Raw genomic sequence first — 19,931 nt, forward strand, 5'->3', positions numbered from 1 at the left:
ATCGCCTGTCTCCAAAACATATAGATATAAATGCAAACTATCACCTCTTTGTAAGTATTACCCAAATAATGTCTACCCACAAAGTAAGGAGCTTTATATTACAAATAAAGCACCGTTTTGTGAAAATGTTCCACCAAAGCCAGGGAAAGAAATAGTGTTTTAATTAAATGCTATGCCAGGATGCTGAAGTCTCAACCAGGTCTGGGCCCCCTCTGCCCCTCTGCATCTGGTACTAAATCCAGTGCAGCTATGTTGTCTGTGTATGTGCAAGACTGTGTCCCAAGTGTTTTTTCTATTTGGGGAAATGTGAGTGGAAAGTGAACTTGAAGCACACAGGGCCAGATTTACAAGGCCCAAGCGCCTCCTTGCACCACACGAGCGTATTTTTTTTACGCTAATACGTCTTATGCATTTATGCATTGTGCCTCTTTGCAACCACTTGAGCCACATTATGCCTGCGTCAGGCATAATGTATGCAAGGGGGGGGCGTACCGGCATTAGGGGGCCCTCAAAGCAGGCGTTAAAGTGACACTCCCATAGTACTCAATGGGCCTCCTTGTACTTTGCTGCACTAGCATCAACATTATTTGTGCTAGGGCAGCAAAGCACCACAATAGCGTGAAAAAGTTTGACGCTATTGGCCTAAGGTGTGCCACCGTGCGCTGTATTATAAATACGGGTCACACATGGTGTCGTTAGGCGATGCAAGAAATAAGGCACATCAGCACCGATGCGCCAGTTTCAGCCAGTTTTCTTGTAAATCTGTCCCAAAGTGCGGCCGTGGCTGAGCAGTGAATGTCTGTGCTGAATACAGGTGTCAAACGAGACCAAGCAAGTAAAAAAATCGAGTAGAGCTGGGGGTGCAGGTCGCCCACCTATACCCAGCCCCTCACATTTCTCCATCGAACAAGGGTGAAAGAAAATCTGATGAAACAGCAGAGTTGCCAAAAAATCTGGAGTGGACGAGTTCATCACAAACCAGTTTGCTATTAGGTAATTTTTCCAAGGTTACATAAATGTCCAAATGTGATATCATGACTCATGTGCAGATGAGTTTTCTGTTGGCAATAACTACACATTGGCACAGGCGGCAATGCAATATTTGATGTGTCACAAAGAAATTGAATGAAAAAAAGCGTATGGGTTTGACTTGTAATATTTTGATTTTATTATGCTCTAGATAGAGATGTTAAGGAACCATGCTTAACTCTTGTGTTTATTTTGACATCGTTAATATATGTGCTTTGGTATGAAATCGTTATGCATTGCTTCAAGAGTTGAAGAAAGTGTTCAGAAAGGAAGGGGGAGTCTCAGAAATGTAATGGAAAGTTTATGAAAAGAGATGGGGGGACACAGTATTATGGTACAGGAAGACAAAGATGTAAGCATATAAATATGCTAGTAAATTATTCTGGAAATTGGCATTGGAGTCAATGTTTGCATTACCCTTCAGCACATGCTACAAAGTAACTCCAGTAGAGCGTTATTTAGACAACCAAGTAAAACAAATGAGCACTCAAAGGCTATTAGTGGCTAACACTGTGTCTTAAAGACAGGCTAAGGCATCCAAAGAGCACCCACCTCTTAAACAAAACAGCAATAAATCAGAAGTTGTATTGTCATAATTGCTGCAAAGCATATACACCAAAGAACACCAGCTAGCTCAATTAAAAGCTGTATGTCCTGTCACTTTTACAGTCTAACCGAAGGACTATTTAATCTCCCATTACCAAAACCTAAAGGGAACACGTGGAACACTGTAATCATCCGTGACATGCCAAGGCTTGATGACGAGTCCAACCCAAGCAAAGGCAAATAATGAAAACGTATGAAAGTCAGTAGCTGAAGCACGAACATCAATTCACCAAAATGCCAGGGGTAGCGGAAATGACGTCACACACCCGTTTTGACTTTCAATTCCATTCACACACACATTCACACTTACACTCTCGCTCCTCTAAACACCCTTACACTCGAGCACTCACACACCGTTTAAAATCATTTTTTGCTTACCTCTGCTGTGAGGGAGGGTCTAATCCATCGAATTGTATTCCGTTCTTTTATTAAACTGATAGTGAATAATTAGATATTATTAATTATCAGTGTAATAAAAAAAATGAGCGAAAACAAGGATAAAGGAGCCCCAAACAGCATCCATAAGGACGAGCTGCCTCTGTGTTTCTGGCACTGATTTTGCCACCTCTGAAGCCAGGGGTTGCAAGGGGCAAGCCAGGGGTCGCAGCTGCGGCCCCCTGGCGACCCCTAAGTGACGTCCATGGGCTGAATGGTGCTGTCTCAAAGCTCACTCTCTCCCTGCACTCTCCCAGATGTCGGATCCAGGTTTTATGAGCAGTTTCAGATGATGTGTACTCCAGGTCTAGGACGTCCCAATTAAAACAGAAAAGGGAACTGAGAGTGACAGAGCGGAAGTTGTCTTCCAAGAACCACACTGTCCAAGAGGGGGCAGTCGAGATCAGAAACTACGGACACTGGGTGCATAAGCAGGGATGTAACCTTTTACACATCCTCTCCTCCCAAAACCTCCTCCGCAGAAACATGCATGCAGTGATAAACATGGCTTACTGATGGGTAAAGAAATATTTTCTGGCCTTTTATAGGTCTTCGGTGCTCTTAATTAGATTAAAGTTACGAGATGATTCTGTGCTACCAGACACCATGTGCCATCCTGGACTTTCTGATGACAACCCAGTGAGTGCTGGGAATTGGAGTTCAGATTCACTCTGTCAATCAAATAATGTTTTCGGCTAGCTTAGCCATAAAATTAAAAATTATCATATCATACCTCCTTAAAAACAAACAGTTCATCGAAAAAAATAAAATAACATGAATCCACATCATATACTGCTCCCCTGTACCCAAAAGGAGAAGAAGTACAAGTTATTTTTATGTAAGTACCCCTAGCACGGTGTTAACTATGTTTTCTGAGAAACCTGCAAATCACAGGTTCAAATCCTAGCCTGGATAACTCAGCTTTTCACCCTTCTACAGTCAGTCACATGAGAGCCCTTGAGTTAGTTAGAAAAACACGTATTATTTAAGCGCCTAGAAACAAATCAATTGGAGCTATCCTGTAAAAGCAGTAGTTATATAATCCAATGAATGGTGTTCTGGCTCCCTACCTATCAGAATGTGTAAACATATGGGCAGATAGGCTGTAAAATCAGAGTAAATGTGAGATAAGCTTTCTACTACTTTTAACGTTATGATTTTCTTCCTTCTTTTAGGTGTTCTGCTGATATTGGCATATACTGAAAGACTTGTATTTGCTGTTCAAGAACCATCACCAAGTGCACCAAGTTGGGGCATTCTAGACGACATGGATAAAAGTACATCCGTAGTGGTACCCAGGTACACTGGACACTCCTTGACAGAGCCCACCTTATCTACCATGCATCCCATGATGAGGTCCACCAGTGCCCAAGTAGCAGCTTCTTGGGTTGAGCCCCAGAGACCGAGTGAGGATGGTTACAGTGGTGCTAAGGAAATGGGAGATTTGTACAATAAGAGCACTCACCTTCCAGGAACTCTTCGCCACAAGGACAAAACTATTCGGAACCCCCAATCCCAGAATATAAATTACACAAGGCCTTATCGAACAACAGCTTTGCCTCCATCCAGATTTCCACCAAAGGCCACTTTTAAAAAACCCATGTTTCCATCCCGTACTGCAACTTTAACTCATCGTAACAGGACTTTGCTACCATCTCCAATTAACCCAGACTCGTACCTACCCACTGACATCTTACAAGGCCTTAAAAGAGTCAAGCCAGCCAAGGGGCAACAGGTAAAGGAGCAAAGGCGAGAACGCACAACAGCCTTTCCTGCTTCAGTGACCAATGCCACAACAGACACTGTGCCTTTTCCAACCACTTTGTGGGACATACTTAGCAGAAATGACTCTTTGCTAACTTCAAACCCAAGAATAAACATATCCTCGTTGGCAGATCCAGGAATGGCCACATCATTCTCTGCTCCCAGTCCTACGGATGCAAACGATGGTCTGCCTTCAGTGGAGGACACCACAAGGACTCTCATGTCCCATTACACCACCAGCCCTACCACCCTAGTAGACAACGTTCTCCCTGTTGAGCCTACGTTCAGGGCGCCCAGTTCTGCCTCAACTGTTGGATCCACAGCAACTGGGAATTTTCTAAACAGGCTTGTGCCTGCTAGCACCTGGAAGCCTGGCATGCCAGGAAACATCTCTCATGTCACCGAAGGGGACACACCGCAGCACAGAGCCACTATTTGCCTCAGCAAAGTGGATATCGCTTGGATAATTTTAGCCATCAGCGTGCCAATATCATCCTGTTGTAAGTATTTTTTTTTCTTTTAAAATTCTTGCATCTTCATTCCCCTGCTGTAACTACTGGCTGGTTGACAATATTGTTTTTTAAATACATGAAAGACTTGTTTTTATTTATTCTATGATTTGATGTGAATACTGTAGAAATCATCCCGTGAAAGTCCTTGTCAATCTATGAGGCAAAGGCCCAATTGACAACAATTCTCTCTGTGTAGGTTGTCTACCACCTTCCTCCAATATGAAGCACGTGACATAAAGAATGTATTATCACAAATATTAAGGCAGTAAAGGTAACTTTAATACTACAGAATAAAGTCATGGCATGTGTGGGAAGATACGAAGGCCTCTGAGTGGCATAGGGTTAAGAACACATGATGATGGAGGAACACACAGAAACAGTGAAAAATGGGTAAGGCCAGTATAAGTAAATCAGACTGAGACATGCCAGGAAATAACAATTGTTAGTTCATTTTTGGTCATATCCAGCTCCAGAAACTTAACATAATGAGCTTGCAAGAAGTTCACTAAGCTTATAAAGCAAGTATACTTTATGATGAATGTACGTAAATGGGGCATTACTCAAATATTTAATATACAGAGAGTGGAGATTCAGAGTTTTAACTATAGGCAAGCCTAGACAGATTCACAAGGCAAGTTAATTATGCTTCACTTAGACTTTAATTCTGGTCGTCTGTTTGTTAATTAGATGTGCCAAATAATAACAATGATTCTTTTGGTGCTTACCGTGCTCAAGGATTTTCTAGCTATACGTGACAACTTCAAAATCACCTTACACCCAGTGATGGGCTGCACTCCCAAAGCTTTCCTAGTGTCGGAGGGGTAGGACTTTGAAGTCTACTAGATGTGAACAGGTTTACATTTAAACTGTGAGACACATTATGAAATTAATGCACAGGGAAAGATTCAGTAGTCTTCGAGATAAAGATTATAAAACAAACTATCATTATGATGTGATTGACATTTCATTAGAATTATAAAAGGGTCAGATTTTTTTACATTTGCTAGCGAGCACATTAAGTCCTACGTTCATAGTAACATGAGAAGTGCACATATAGGGGGTTATTACAACTTTGGAGGAGGTGTTAATCCGTCCCAAAAGTGACGGTAAAGTGACGGATATACCACCAGCCGTATTACGAGTCCATTATATCCTATGGAACTCGTAATACGGCTGGTGGTATATCCGTCACATTTGGGACGGATTAACACCTCCTCCAAAGTTGTAATAACCCCCATAATGTTTATAGGGGATGCTTTCAAAGTAGTCATAAGGGGGCATTTTCATTAGTTATGTAATTAGGAGTCCTATACTAATACCTTGCCGAAACTGAGAAAGTGAACAACACCAAGCAAGTCTTATTGACGATGAAAGTATTGACAAACTCTAGTCAGATCCTAGATAATCTCAAATGCTTAGAATTTCCCAGCATCACTGGTTCAAGTGTTCATAGGGGTCACCAATCTAATTCTGTATAAATATTAGTAATCTGATTCAGTGGGATAAATGTATTACTAAGCCTATTATTAAAGCAGAATCATAGCATTAAGACAAAGAAGCAAATCAACCATCTATAAAATATTGAACCAATACAAGGATACAGGAAAACTAAATGATGCACATGTACTTATGTGACTGTTTTGAGTGCAGCCAGTGAAGTACAAACCTACTTAGAAATGGGTCAATGCAATACGCTTTATCAAGATTTTCCGGGACACTTGTCGGCCACAGGGGTCCAGATAGATCTAGCTGGCAAAAAGTTAAAACGCCCTTTATTGTTTTTTTTAATATATTTATATACATCTCAAATGCTAGACAGATTTATACACTGATCTGGTTAGAACTTCCATAGCATCTGAAAAGTGAGTTTTTGTTAGCAGCTATCCACTTGACAAATGTAGTTTGCAGAAGAGGCTAAGAAGTATGGGGGGAGGGGTGCGTGCGTGTGTGTGTGAGCTTGGTGAATATTATTTCACTATGAGTGTGAATACAGCGTGCAAGAGGAGTGGGAGTCCAGAGGTCAAAGGGAGTTGGACCATAGGATAGAAGGGGATGGGAAATGCAGGATGCAAATGGAGAGGGGCGCGGGGTCTGAGGAGAGTGAGAGCCACAGTGCAAAGTTAGTGTGGCACAGCCTTCCCTTATACCAACGCAGACAGCAGAGGCACCAACACCAGCAGGGCATGCTCCCATCACTTCTACACAGAAGAATGGCATATTTGTGCCACCCTTGCACACACAACAGGTAAAGAACAGGCTGTCCCTCACGACACTTTGTCCAAGCAGAGAGCAGGTTCCATTAGGAGGTAAGAGAGAAACTGTTCCTTGAAGACCTCATACAGGTACCACATGGGCATTGGCACCAGGCCCGGACTGTCTGCCAACCCTGTCGGTGGGCTGGCAGGGTGGGTGCCATTTTCACTGCCATGGGGGCTGGTTTTGTTGCAGAGGACTTGCCACGTTCTTACTTGCAGTGCTTCTGAATAAACATCACAAAAACAAAATATTTTAAAGCGGGCGTAAAGCTTATTTTCAAAGCATATGTAACTGCATTATTTAGTTATAAAGAAATACCCGGCAGCCAACCCGGTTCTGATTAGCAGTGCAAGCTTCTCCCTCACACAAAGAACTGGACCGCGTGGCAATCTAGAGTGCAGTCCCCTCGCACACATAGACCAGGTCCAGCACATACATCAGTGCAAGCTTGTCAAACACACTCAAACTAACACAAGCATCAGTTGTGACAACTTCCCCTGGACATACACATCAAAGCAGCTACCAAATTGGCATCAGGAGTGCAAGCTTCTCTCCTACACACAGATAAAGTATAGGACAGGCCGAAGCAGTATAAGCTGCGCACACATACACGTGTACCCACACACACATACACACCTGCTATAATATAGTCACTATAAATGCAACTTCAATTCACACACAATAAATGTACCACATGGAACTCAGCAATGCAAGCTTCCCTCCTACACACAGGACAGGAATAGCACATGCAGCAGCGGTGCAAGCGTTATATGCACACACTTAATGGGTAAAAAGGTACCAGATGAGTATCAGGAGTATGGGCTTTTCATGCATCAGCAGAACAGGTACATCATGAGTACTGATAGAGCGAACCGTAGTAACAATTTACCTGTGTTCGGACGCTCTTTAGGCCGATGAATCTTTTGACTAAGTGGGAACTCTCTGTACTCTTAATCGATCAGTCGCATCAAATCAATAATCAATAACGTACATAAGCAATACCTTGATCAACATAACACTTAATGATTAATCCAGAATACATTTCGGCGAACCCTGACCTTTCAGCCAGGAATAACCACACCAGTTTATTGCAAAGTTAGTGAATTTATTTCCCTATATTAACAAAGCTAGCACGATATAGATGTGTCTCAACACCAAATGATAAACATAAATGAACATTAATAGCTGTCCATAACGTCGAAACAAGAGTAATCTATGTAGCATTTGAATCACAAGGCATTCGATAATAGCAATGCAAAGCACTAATACGATAATCTGTAATGGGCTAATTGCGTACATTTAGTCAGCATAACAAGATCTCAAATTGCATCGTGCAACATGTGGAATCCTCATCTAACTTCAAATTAGCATCGGCATGTGGGACTTCATGCAAAAACAATTTAGCAACATAAATTTAGAAAAACTCCTAGCTAGGGCTCTTATCAAAATCAGCAGTTGGTTACCTAAAAGAAACACAATGCAATTTTACAATTTCCTTTCATATTTACCAATTACGATCAGCATACAAGGAAGTCTTCGTCTCACAGGTACCGTTTCTCGATCAGCATGGGACAGGACAAAGGGGCAGGGGTGAACGGGGCAATTGCCTCACGGCGGCAAGTTAAGACTACTACTTCATGCAAAGGGACAAATCAAAGTTAAAGTCTCTAGGGCAAGAATCATTAAAGTCTCTTTCTCTCGATTAGAGAAAGCATCAAAGTCTCTCAAAATGGCGTCGCAGCAAAGTGGGCCATAATAGCTACGAAGTCTGCAAAATGGCGTAGTGTCCGGGTAATGGCCTAATTTCTTCTCGTGCACCTGGGTTTTATAGACAACAGTTCGAATCCAGTAGGGTCTCCATTGGAGGGTTCATAGGTTAGCTTCAAATTGTCCAATCAAAAACGACAGTTCTCAAGCTTTTACTTAAGCATACATTATCCTTGGAGATGGGTACGCAAATCGCAACATTGTCTACCAATTAGCTAACTTTCAGAGCCTCCATTGTCCGCACCTGCAAGTCGACCTTGAATTAAAGAGAAAATATGCCAAGCTGGCACGAAACTTTAAGATAAGCATGTGAACAGTTTCTGTGGAAAAGTACAGCTTCAAGCAGAAATACACGTTTAATAGCACATTGGAAAAATACGAACATCTAAACCGTGAGACCAGGCCACTAGGCCAAAGCCTCCTCTAAAGTAATGCTAAGCTAACGTAGTTCAAACAAGCAAATCGTAGCACACGTTTATGATTATGTCGGATTAGTGCAATTCTAATACACCACGTTATATAAAGCACGCGTATAATGTTGTCAAACTACTCTGAGGGCACATTTTGTCCCCGTACAATCTTTATTAGTTCGGTTAATGTCACACATGATTATTTCACACTACGTTTATGCGTAAATAAATCAAAACCTTCATTTTCTGCTTCATCAATCCCTCCTCTGATGACTACTTGTCATCACACAGATTAAGCCCACAAATTTTATTCCATTAAAATTCTGTCAGTTCCCTTTTCCTTTTAGTTCCCCTAGTTTGTGCTTTGTATTCTTCTGCCATTCTTTTCATAATTTTCTCCTCCTTTCTTCTTTTTATTCTTTCCATAATCATTATTATTCCCCTTTTTATTCCCCAAATTCCAAATACACAAATTATCACTATTAAAATTCCCTCTATTATTTTTAGCAATATTCCAATCCAAATTCCCCCAATCCAATGTCCCACTGAAGCAAGTCCTTTTCCAACCTTCTCCCACACTCCTGGTTCTTTCAGTTCCTTCAAATCTGCACTTTCTTTTGTTAGATTAGCAAGCATAGTTTTAATTTTCACACTATTGTCAGGTATATAGGTACAACAGTGTCTTGCACCAAGCATTTTGCAAACACCTCCATCCTTTGCTAAAAGAATGTCTAAAGCAAGCCTATTTTGAAGAGTCATAGCTCTTTCCGCTGCAAGTTCAGCATCTATCAGGATTATAGCACCTGAAAACTTTGTCAACATGTTATCCACTATAGTAGACAACTTTCTTATTTTGATGGAATTCAGCACAACTCCCAATGAAGGAATCATGGCTCCAAATATATCACCTACCACAGCAGCTGCGGTCTCTCTTTTCTGGATACGATGGGATCCAGATGTCTTTTGAATCATCGATAGGTCATCCAGTTGATAAACCTTTGGGAACACTATACCCAAATAACATCTTCCCCACCATCCCTTTGGAAGACGATAATAGGCATTATAGCCACAAATGTAATATACACCTGGAATGACAGGGTCAAGTCCGTCCATCATGAATGTCCATTTGGCCTTAAAGATAAACGTATGTTTACACTCACTCGCTCCTACAAAAATGTTGTCATAATAAGATTCACCTCGATATATACAAAATTTCCCTACATGCCAAGCATCTAAAGCAATTTTCCCTTGTGTTTTTATTGCAGCAAAATCATAATTATCTACTGAAGTCCTCTTATGTAACTCCTTTTCTAATTTCGCCTTCATTTGAGCCCTTCTATCATCTGTGCGATCTAAAAAGCTTATTTCTACTGCAGAGAGTGAGCAGGTAAGGTTTTCCCTATGAGCGTGAGCCGTTTCAAAAGGTAGCATTGGCTCGAAAAATTCCCTCATAATTTTTGCATCCCAATCCTTTGCAGTCTGGCTTAGCTGTGCTATTATAGGAACATAAGCAAAGGTAACATCATAGTTTGAGTAAAAATACTGTATGTTAGTTTGACCATAAAATCTAGACATTACTATACTACATGTAATCCCGTATGTAAGAGGCATGTGGTGATATGTCACCCCTTCCTTCACTGATGTCGGTATCTGGGTACACACATAACAATCTTTCGCATCCATTGTCTCAACATATTCTGTTAGTAAGCGATAGAAAACATTATACGAAAGCTCTTTCCTTTCATGCAAGAGTCTCTCATCCAGTGCTAGCCTTTTCAATGCGGTTAGTTCAGTGATAGTAACAGGAGCAATAGTAGAAGCCTCAATAGTCTCATTCTCACCCTTTCCATGCATTCCAAGCACAATTGCCATTATTATTAGTACACATGTAACTACCAAGCCTATACACACATATTTACAATATTTCTTTCTATTGTTTTGCGTCATGATCTGTATAGAATCAGAGAGCTAGAAGCACTTATAAATGAAACTTATTTAGCAATTCAGTTACAAAGCTGAGCGAGCACAATGTTCACACCGTCTTCTTCAAGAGGCCAGTCACTTATCGGTTAGCAGCATTTGTCTCAATTCGGCAATAACTCAGTCTTTATCGGTTTAGCAAATGTCTCATCCGGTTTAGCAATATCTCAGCTGGTTGTTTGTTTCACGTTAGATTGCAGCAAGCAATATCATTTATCACCCCTTCAATCAACACTGTCCATGAAACTTTTCTTTTCTATTGGTATCTCTTCCTCTTCTTCGTTCTCGATGCTTAGAGATACAAACTCGTCAGTCCAATCGTCATTGACTGCATATGCCCATTCTGGACCGGAATACCTTCTGTTCGGTATCCTTTTCCTTTTCAATTTTGCTTCTCTTTTCGATTCTGCCTCACTGGTACTTTCCTCTTTTGTCAAGTCTTTTTCTTCACTCGAGGTTGGTACCACGACAGACACTTCTTTTTTTTTTTTCTTTTACTTTTGGCCTTTCTCCGTCGTTCAATCCTTCTCCAGACCTTTGTTTTACTGGTGATATACTTAGTCTCCTCTTTGCACCGTGTCCATTTGATGGACCTGCGACCTTTTCTGTAGAGGTTTGAACTTTTTCGTTCTGCTCTGCCTTGTCCCCTCCTTCAGGGGAATCGATCACGTTCTCTTTTTCTTTTTCTGTATCGTCTGTTTCTGGGAAAGCCCCCTTCTGATCAGGCTCTCCTGCTTTTTCACCTTTTTCGAGCCCTTCGTCACCGTTACTTTCGTCAGGCTCTGTATCACTTTCAGCTGCTTCAGGTTCTTTGACACCTTCAGCTGCTTCAGGCTTTTTGCTACCCTCAGCTGCTTCAGGCTCTTTGTCACCTGCAGCTTCTTCGTCGCTGTCTGAACTTTCTCCTTGGTCTTCCCCAAGTGAGTCGGACTCTTCGTTCTCCAATAATATCTCTTTCCCTCCTGCTTCTGCTTGTTCGCTTTCAGTTCGCTTTTGTTCTGTCTCAGCACTCGGCACTGTTTTATCAGGTACTGGCAATTTCAGCGCTTCAACTTCCTCATCTGTGGGACACAACACCTTCTTTGTGTGACTGGCGTGAATCCAGTTGGGAACCCCCGCACACTTCACAGCGGTAGTTGTCGTCAGGATCACTTGGAAAGGGCCTTTCCAACGGGGTTCCAGACACGACTTCCTCACGTGCTTCTTTACCACGACCCAGTCACCTGCTTTCAGTGCGAGTTCTGGACCTTGGATCGGTGGCAAGGTGGTTGCTTCCACCTGGTGAGAGAAAGAGCGAACCACGTCAGCCAGACCTTTGCAGTAGTCTAACACCATATCATCTGTAATATTCAAAAGCGCTTTTGCGGGAACTGCAGGAAGTCTCATAGCCCTGCCCATGAGAATTTCGTGCGGAGACAATCCAGTCTTTCTATCAGGAGTGTTTCTCATTGACATTAGCACTAAGGGCAATGCGTCAGGCCATTTCAAATTTGTCGATGCACATATTTTCGCCATTCTTGATTTTAGTGTACCATTCATCTGCTCCACCAGTCCTGATGCTTCAGGGCGATAGCTACAATGCAGTTTCTGCTCAATGTTCAGTGCTTCGCAAAGTAACTTTATCACCTCGTTGTTGAAGTGACTTCCCCTATCTGATTCTAAAGAGATCGGGAATCCGAAACGTGGTATCAACTCTCTCAATAATAGCTTTGCAACTGTAAGGCTGTCATTTCTACGTGTGGGGTATGCCTCAATCCAGTGACTAAAAATGCACACAATCACCAACACATATTTCAGACCTCCATGCACAGGCATCTCAATGAAGTCCATCTGCATACGACTAAAAGGACCGCTTGCCCTACCAATGTGGCTCGCGTTCACAACTGTTCCCTTTCCTGGGTTCATCTGCTGGCAAGTGACACATCGATGGCAAACTGCTTCTGCAGCTTGACGAAATCTGGGGTTAAACCAATCAGTTTTGAACAATCTTATCATGGCATCTCTCCCTAGGTGAGCTTGCCCATGATAGAACCGCGCAAGCTGTGATAAGAGACTATTTGGCAAAACAAATTTTCCCTCATGTGAAACCCATAACTCGTCTTGTCTCTTTATACATTGTGATTTAATCCAGGAATCTCTTTCATCCTCCCTGACATTATTCTGTAGTGCTTTTAGTTCCTCTATCGTATCTACGACCTTCAAGGCAAATGCTTCAGCTGGTTCGAGTTCTGGCTCACTTATTGAGTTCCATTCATCTCTCAGTAATATACAGTTCAAGGCACAAAATCTTGCGACTTGATCTGCATATGCATTTCCCAGAGAAACATAGTCCTGTCCTTTCGTGTGAGCGCTGCACTTTACCACTGCAACTTCAGCTGGCACTTGAATGGCATGTAACAATTCCCTTATTCTCTCCCCGTTTTTCACTGGGGATCCTGAAGAAGTCAGGAAACCTCTCTGTGACCATACTTGTCCAAAGTCATGCACAATCCCAAACCCATATTGGCTATCAGTGTAAATGGTGACTTTCATCAATGCAGACAGTTGACATGCTCTGGTAAGGGCTACAAGTTCTGCTACTTGTGCAGAATAGACTCCTTGAAGCCATCCCGCTTCCAAGACCCCTGTTACAGTGCATACAGCGTATCCTGCTTTCAAAATCCCCATCCCGTCTCTTAGACATGAACCATCAACAAAAAGAATTTGGTCATTTTCATCAAGTTTAGTATCCCTAATGTCCGGTCGGGGTTTTGTGCAAAATTCAGTCACCTGAAGGCAGTCATGCTCGACGTCTTCAGCGTTCTCAATTTCAGCATTTTCTCCAGGAAGCAAGGTTGCTGGATTCAACGTAGTTCACCTTTTCAGCTGCACATTCGGTGAGCCCAAAATTATCGTTTCATACCTTGTGAGTCTTGCTCCAGTCATGTGCTGCGTTCGGGAGCGGGTCAAAAGTATCTCAACTGAGTGAGGGACCATGACTGTTACTGGGTGTCCCATCACTATTCCTTCACTCTGAGTGAGGCTGATACCAACTGCTGCTACGGCGCGCAAACACCCTGGGAGTGCTGCTGCGACCGGATCCAAAGTAGCTGAAAAATACGCTACTGGTCTGTTTACGCCACCATGGGCTTGAGTCAAGACAGACAAAGAACATGCATCACGTTCATGGCAAAACAATGTGAAAGGCTTTGTGTAATCAGGCATACCTAAAGCTGGAGCCCTACACATGCATTCTTTCAATTCAACAAAGGCATCCATCTCATCTCCTTTCAGCTCAATTTGATCCAAAGCATCCTTCTGGGTCAGTTTCAGTAAAGGCTTCGCTAGAGTCGAGAAGTTGGGAATCCACTGGCGACAGTAGCCCACCATTCCCAAGAACTTCCTCACCTCCTTTCTCGTCTTGGGCGGACTCATTTGAAGTACACTTGTAATTCTTTCCTTCATTATCCTCCGTGACCCTTTCTCTATCTGGTGACCCAAGTATTTCACTTTCTTCTGACAGAACTGTAATTTGGAAGGAGACACCTTGTGTCCATTCCTTCCCAAATGGTTCAACAGAGCAATGGTATCGGCTGTGCAGCCACTTTCTGACTTTGATGCAACAGTAAGTCGTCAATATACTGTACTAGGGTTGACTCGAATGGCAACTCTAACTCTTCCAAGTCTTTCTTTAGAATCTGATTGAATATTGACGGTGACTCAGAAAACCCTTGAGGAATTCGACACCAACTGTATACTCTGTCTAGGAATTTGAAACAAAAGAGAAATTGGCTGTCCTCATGAAGAGGCACAGAAAAGAATGCTTGTGACAAATCGATGACTGAGAACCACTCGGCATCGCAAGGAATTTGAAACATTATCACAGCTGGATTCGGTACAACAGGGCAGCATTTGACTATGATGTCATTTATTTTCCTCAAGTCTTGCACAAGTCGGACCTTTCCACTTGGCTTTATTAGTCCCATTATTGGTGAATTACATGGACTGCTTAACACTTCTTTCAGTACCCCCTGTTTCACAAATTCGTCAATGAGTTGGGCAACTTTCATGAGGGTGTCTTGTGCCATGTGGTATTGTGGGGTCTGGGGAAAGATTGCATTGGGCTTTACAGTCACTTTCACTGGTTCCACTCCTTTCATCAATCCCACCTCTTTCCCTGTCATGTCCCACACTTCCTTTCCGACTGTCTCCCGTAATTCAGCTGGAATATCTTCTTCAGTTATCATCGGGAAAAGGCAAATCAGAGGATACTCTTCATCGACAGTTTCCATCTCATCCCCCTCTACACTGTCCTCTTCTTCCCCATCACTGCTCGTCTGGATTGTTATTCCTTCGTTCGAACACATGATCGAACATCCCAGCTTGCACAATAGGTCTCTCCCTAACAGCGCTATTGGGCTTGAATCACATATCACAAACTGATGCACCCCTTGATAGTTACCGATGCTGACTGGTACCGGATCTGTTATTGGGTTTGTCAGGTGCCTGTTTGCTACTCCCACCACTTGAACTGTCCTCCCTGAGAGTGGCAAATTTGGTACTTCACTACTCTTAACAGTTGAACGTGTGGCTCCCGTGTCCACCAAGAATGAAACACGATGACCCATTACTCTTCCCTCTACGTACGGACCCTTTTGATCAACTTCTAAGGATGCCGCAAGCACACAATCTCCTTCCTCTTCTGAGCTTTCACTCTCCCATACATTGTTTATTCCACTCTCACTGTGTAATGGGAACTGTTGTACGGTGCCATTTGTACTCATTACCTGACCCGAGACCTGTGGAGGAACCATCACTTGCTGCTGACTCATTGGTGCCAAAGGTATTTGCATTTGCTGATTAGGTACCATGGGTAACTGCTGTTGCATCGGCTGCATTTGCGTCATCTGCATACGAGGCATCTGCATCTGCTGCGGCTGCATAGGTTGTAATCCCTGCAATTGATTTATGGTCTGAAAATTTGGGTTTGGACCTCTCATTTTCGGTCCTCTCATTGTCTGAAATGCATTGACATCATTGTTTTGCTGACCAACACCTACACCTGCACCTTCCTGCACCACCATCGGGCACTCGCGTTTCCAATGACCTACAATTCCGCACACGTGACACGGCATTACTTTCTTCATTGCCTGCACACCCGTCACAACAGTGTTTAAATCCGGACCATTATTCACAAAACCTCCTCTGCCTCTGCCTCTGGCCTGTGGCTGAAACGGCATGTTTCCCTGCAACTGCGGCTGCGGTTGCGGTACCTGCTGTTGGAACCCTTGCATCCCTTGCAAACCTTGCAGACCTGTCTGAGCTGCTTTAAGTTGCATCATCATCACCTTCTCTTTCAGCTTTTTCTGTTTCACCTCAATCTCGTCGCTACAATATTTCGCATAAGTCAAGACCTCATCAATCGGTTTAGACTGCCAACAAATCAAATGCGACTTTATCATCTGACTTATTTCTGGTCTCAGCCCTTCCACAAATCTGAACACAAAATGAAGCATATCTTTCGCCTCGATTGTTTCTGTGCCACTGTAATTCTTGAACGCCTTCAACAACCTCTCATAGTAACTATGAATCGATTCTTTTGCCTCTTGGGCCGTTCGATCAATCTTCTGCCAATCCACATTTTTCGCGGCAACCTTCGTCTTCAAATGCTCAATCACCTTATAGTACAAACTCATCACCATAGGTGATGGTGCACCCGTCTCCCTGTCTCTCTCTGGTTCACTTGTCGGCCAACCTACAGCTCTTTTGCAATCCTCCCACAAATCTGCCGGAACCACAATCTCAAAGAGAGTGTTCAGGTCTTCCCAGAGACATTTTGCAAGCTTCACAAACCTATCAGTCTGTTGATACCATTCAATCGGCTTCTCTCTCAGTTTGGGAAAATCATCCGTAAATGACTGAATGTCGCTTCTGTGCCATGGTACATGTATTAATTTTCCCCCTGCTGTCTCCCTCATTGGTAACATGGTTACTGTCTCGCTGCTTTGTGGTCTCTTCTCATTATGCTCTGTAGCACTGTCCCTCCTCTTTTCCTTTCTCTTTACCCATCTGCTTTCCCACTTACTAAGCACCTCCACACTTGTGCACTCTGTAGCAATTCTCTGAGGTGTGTCTTCATGCCTGCTGACCTCATATGTTCAAAATCTGTGGTCCCAAAATCCAACCTGTAGCTTCTGCTCAAGTGTTTCATCTTGTCTATGTCAACCCCGTTTCTGTCAGCTGCTTCCTGCAAGCCCTTATGTACCTTGTTCACTTCCTTCGTAATCCTGGGACATAGATACCTCAGTTCTTCTTCCGTGTAGGATTCTAGCCTATTTACACCCATAGTCCCTTCCACCAATTCTTGTGCTTCCATGTTCAACCTGACCCTATTCATATAGTCTTCTCCTTTCCCACTGGCTGAACTTTGTGTGGAATTTAAACTGTTGAACCACTGTGTCAGCTGTTGCGCATTTACCCCCATCAGTGTAGCATTCACATCGACTGCCATTGATGGTTGCGGCAACTTTTCAGTATTCGATGTTAAAGGTATTATCAGTGGGGGGCTCGACCTCACCAGTGTAGACTGAGCACATATGGGACTAAACTCCATCAAGGATCCAGATCCACTTGGCTGAGCCGCTATCGGAGTTATCCCTGGAGTGTTCTCTATGCACCTCCTCTCTGTCCCATTCTGCAGCATTGATCCCTGACTGTTCATGCCTAAGTTAGGCTGGCTATACAGAGGTACCGGTGGACCTACAGTAATGGGTAGTGATATCGCGTCTGGGTTCTGTCCATATCCCATGTTCTGAGGCATGTTCATCCCCATACTATGGGTCATCATTGCCGGCATGCCCACCTGACTCCCCGTCATCTGAGCATGAGCGTTTCCTCCCTGCATCTGCTTTTGGGGCATCATAAACTGAGTTGATTCAGCCTGTGTCATTGTTGGATTGTGACCATTCTGTACTCCCCTTACTGTTTGTTCTAGAACCATTCCTCCACTATTGTCACTGCTGTAGTACCCTGGCATCTGCGGTTGATAATTTTCTGCTGGTTTCATTATGGGCACATCTGGATATATTCTCCTAACCTGCGGTATCTGCGGGGTGAACAGTAAACTCGGGTCCTTAGATCCCGATGGTGCTCCTGAACTCTGATTTTCACTGTTCTGTACCGATGCCGGAGGGGCAGAACTGGTACTTGGACCTTGTCCATTCTCCGCATAAGGTGGTGGACGGTCGTTCAGCAATTGCATTATTAACTCCTCATCCTCTAACTCCTCTTCTCTTCTCAATTTTTCCTCGTCCTCTCTATCCTTGGAACACTTCCTGTCTGTCTTACAGGTAGCTTTCTTACCTGTCTCCTCTTCTTCCTTAGTAATTGCGGGAAACAATTTTATTCCCTGCAATACATCTGACCTCCACACCTTCTGCGCATTATCCCACCTAGCATCTGCTAGTGTCTTTTCTACCTTCCTCATCCTTGTTTCAAACTTATTTTTCTGTTGCTGTCTAGCCATTAATTCCCAGATTGCTAGAGCCTCAAACTGTGCCGGCCTTGGAGGCACCTTCATGTCGTACATCGTGAATCTCAAATTCTCTAGGATCCTTATATTGAATGTCCCATGTATCGGGAACGCTACGCTCCCATGTTTCTCTGTCAGTTTGTGCCATTGCTTTAGCCAAAGACACGGAGCTACCCCTTTTTCCTCCATTACAATGTAAGCTGGTGTGCCCTCGGGCGGCGTCTCCTCTCCTACGCTCGCTTTGATGTAAGACTCCCCCTTCATCGCGCTCCTAAATGCTTTAAGGAATTTCATTTTCTCGTCTTTTAATTCACAAAGTTTATAATCAATAGGTCACTTTTATTCCACAAAATTTGTAATCAATAGGTGACTTTAATTCCCGGAATACTCTTCGCTTGCCTTTCCCCTTCCAAACGAGCCCCACGGACTGCGTCCAATCCGTGCGCGACCCTTCTCTCCAACCAACCTATCCCAGCGCGGCTCCTAGTGACGTCACACACACACACTGCGGCTGACAAAGCCTCGCGGCTAGTCTTCCTTCACTCACCTCTTTTCGTAACAACTTCTTGCATATATTGCGAGCTACCAAAAAATAAAACAGATCTGTCGGTTTACTACAGGAAGGGTAACACAATCGCTTCAGGACCTTAGGGACCTTTCACTAGCCTCGGTACCTTTCACTAGCCTCGGCCGCTATTCCGTCTTTCTCAGTCCCCACGTTCGCAAGCAAATCTGACCTGCAGACCTACTCTCAACTTGTCAATGATCTATTCTAGTGCACTTAGAATCTTGTCAGAGCCCGAAGTCGAAGTTTCTTTCACTCCCTAACACACATACCGACTTGTTGACCACGCCCGATCAACCTACTAAACCGCCCAGACCACAACATGGATCAACATACTCCGGAGTCTCTTGACCTCGCAGGGCCCGTCTCAACAACAACAACCACGTGGACCTTTTTATGCACAAAGCGCCACACGCACATGAAGTTCGACGACTTCCCTACTCTCACACCCGGAGCCGCACCTCCGCTGTTTCTATGAAGTTCGACGACTTCTCTACTTCTACACTCGGAGTCGCACCTCCGCTATCCTTTAAAAGAAAAATCCTCGCAACCTTTTCACACACCCTGCGGCAATAAGCTGTGCAAGCGCAAAACCCTAACTTCACTCATACCATCACTAGTACCGCCAACGCTGATTCCACACCTCCGTTCTCTCCATTCGCAAGCTCCGAGATCCCGGGAAAGTCGCGGTGGACCTAACCCATCATCATTCTGTCAATCTATTTTATCCAAGAAAATCTAATTCAACTTCTCGAATGAGGCCTCAAAATGCGTAACCGTTAATTCAACACCATGTACTCTAATAGTACAGGGTCCCAAAAGACGTAACCGTCCTCTGCTACCATCTACTGATAGAGCGAACCGTAGTAACAATTTACCTGTGTTCGGACGCTCTTTAGGCCGATGAATCTTTTGACTAAGTGGGAACTCTCTGTACTCTTAATCGATCAGTCGCATCAAATCAATAATCAATAACGTACATAAGCAATACCTTGATCAACATAACACTTAATGATTAATCCAGAATACATTTCGGCGAACCCTGACCTTTCAGCCAGGAATAACCACACCAGTTTATTGCAAAGTTAGTGAATTTA

General features: G+C 43.4%; 1 protein-coding gene across 2 annotated transcripts in view; it reads left to right on the plus strand.

Moving 5' to 3' along the window:
* TMEM108 (transmembrane protein 108) overlaps positions 1 to 19,931 on the plus strand; it is a 622,290-nt gene that overhangs the window by 550,886 nt on the left and 51,473 nt on the right. For both annotated transcript variants that reach the window (XM_069211902.1, XM_069211903.1), the window contains one exon: positions 3,246 to 4,334. In XM_069211902.1, the coding sequence (XP_069068003.1) occupies positions 3,246 to 4,334 (1,089 nt within the window). The remainder of the gene's footprint in view (positions 1 to 3,245; positions 4,335 to 19,931) is intronic.

The sequence above is a fragment of the Pleurodeles waltl genome, chromosome 10 (genome assembly GCF_031143425.1).
Source record: "Pleurodeles waltl isolate 20211129_DDA chromosome 10, aPleWal1.hap1.20221129, whole genome shotgun sequence".
Taxonomy (NCBI): domain Eukaryota; kingdom Metazoa; phylum Chordata; class Amphibia; order Caudata; family Salamandridae; genus Pleurodeles; species Pleurodeles waltl.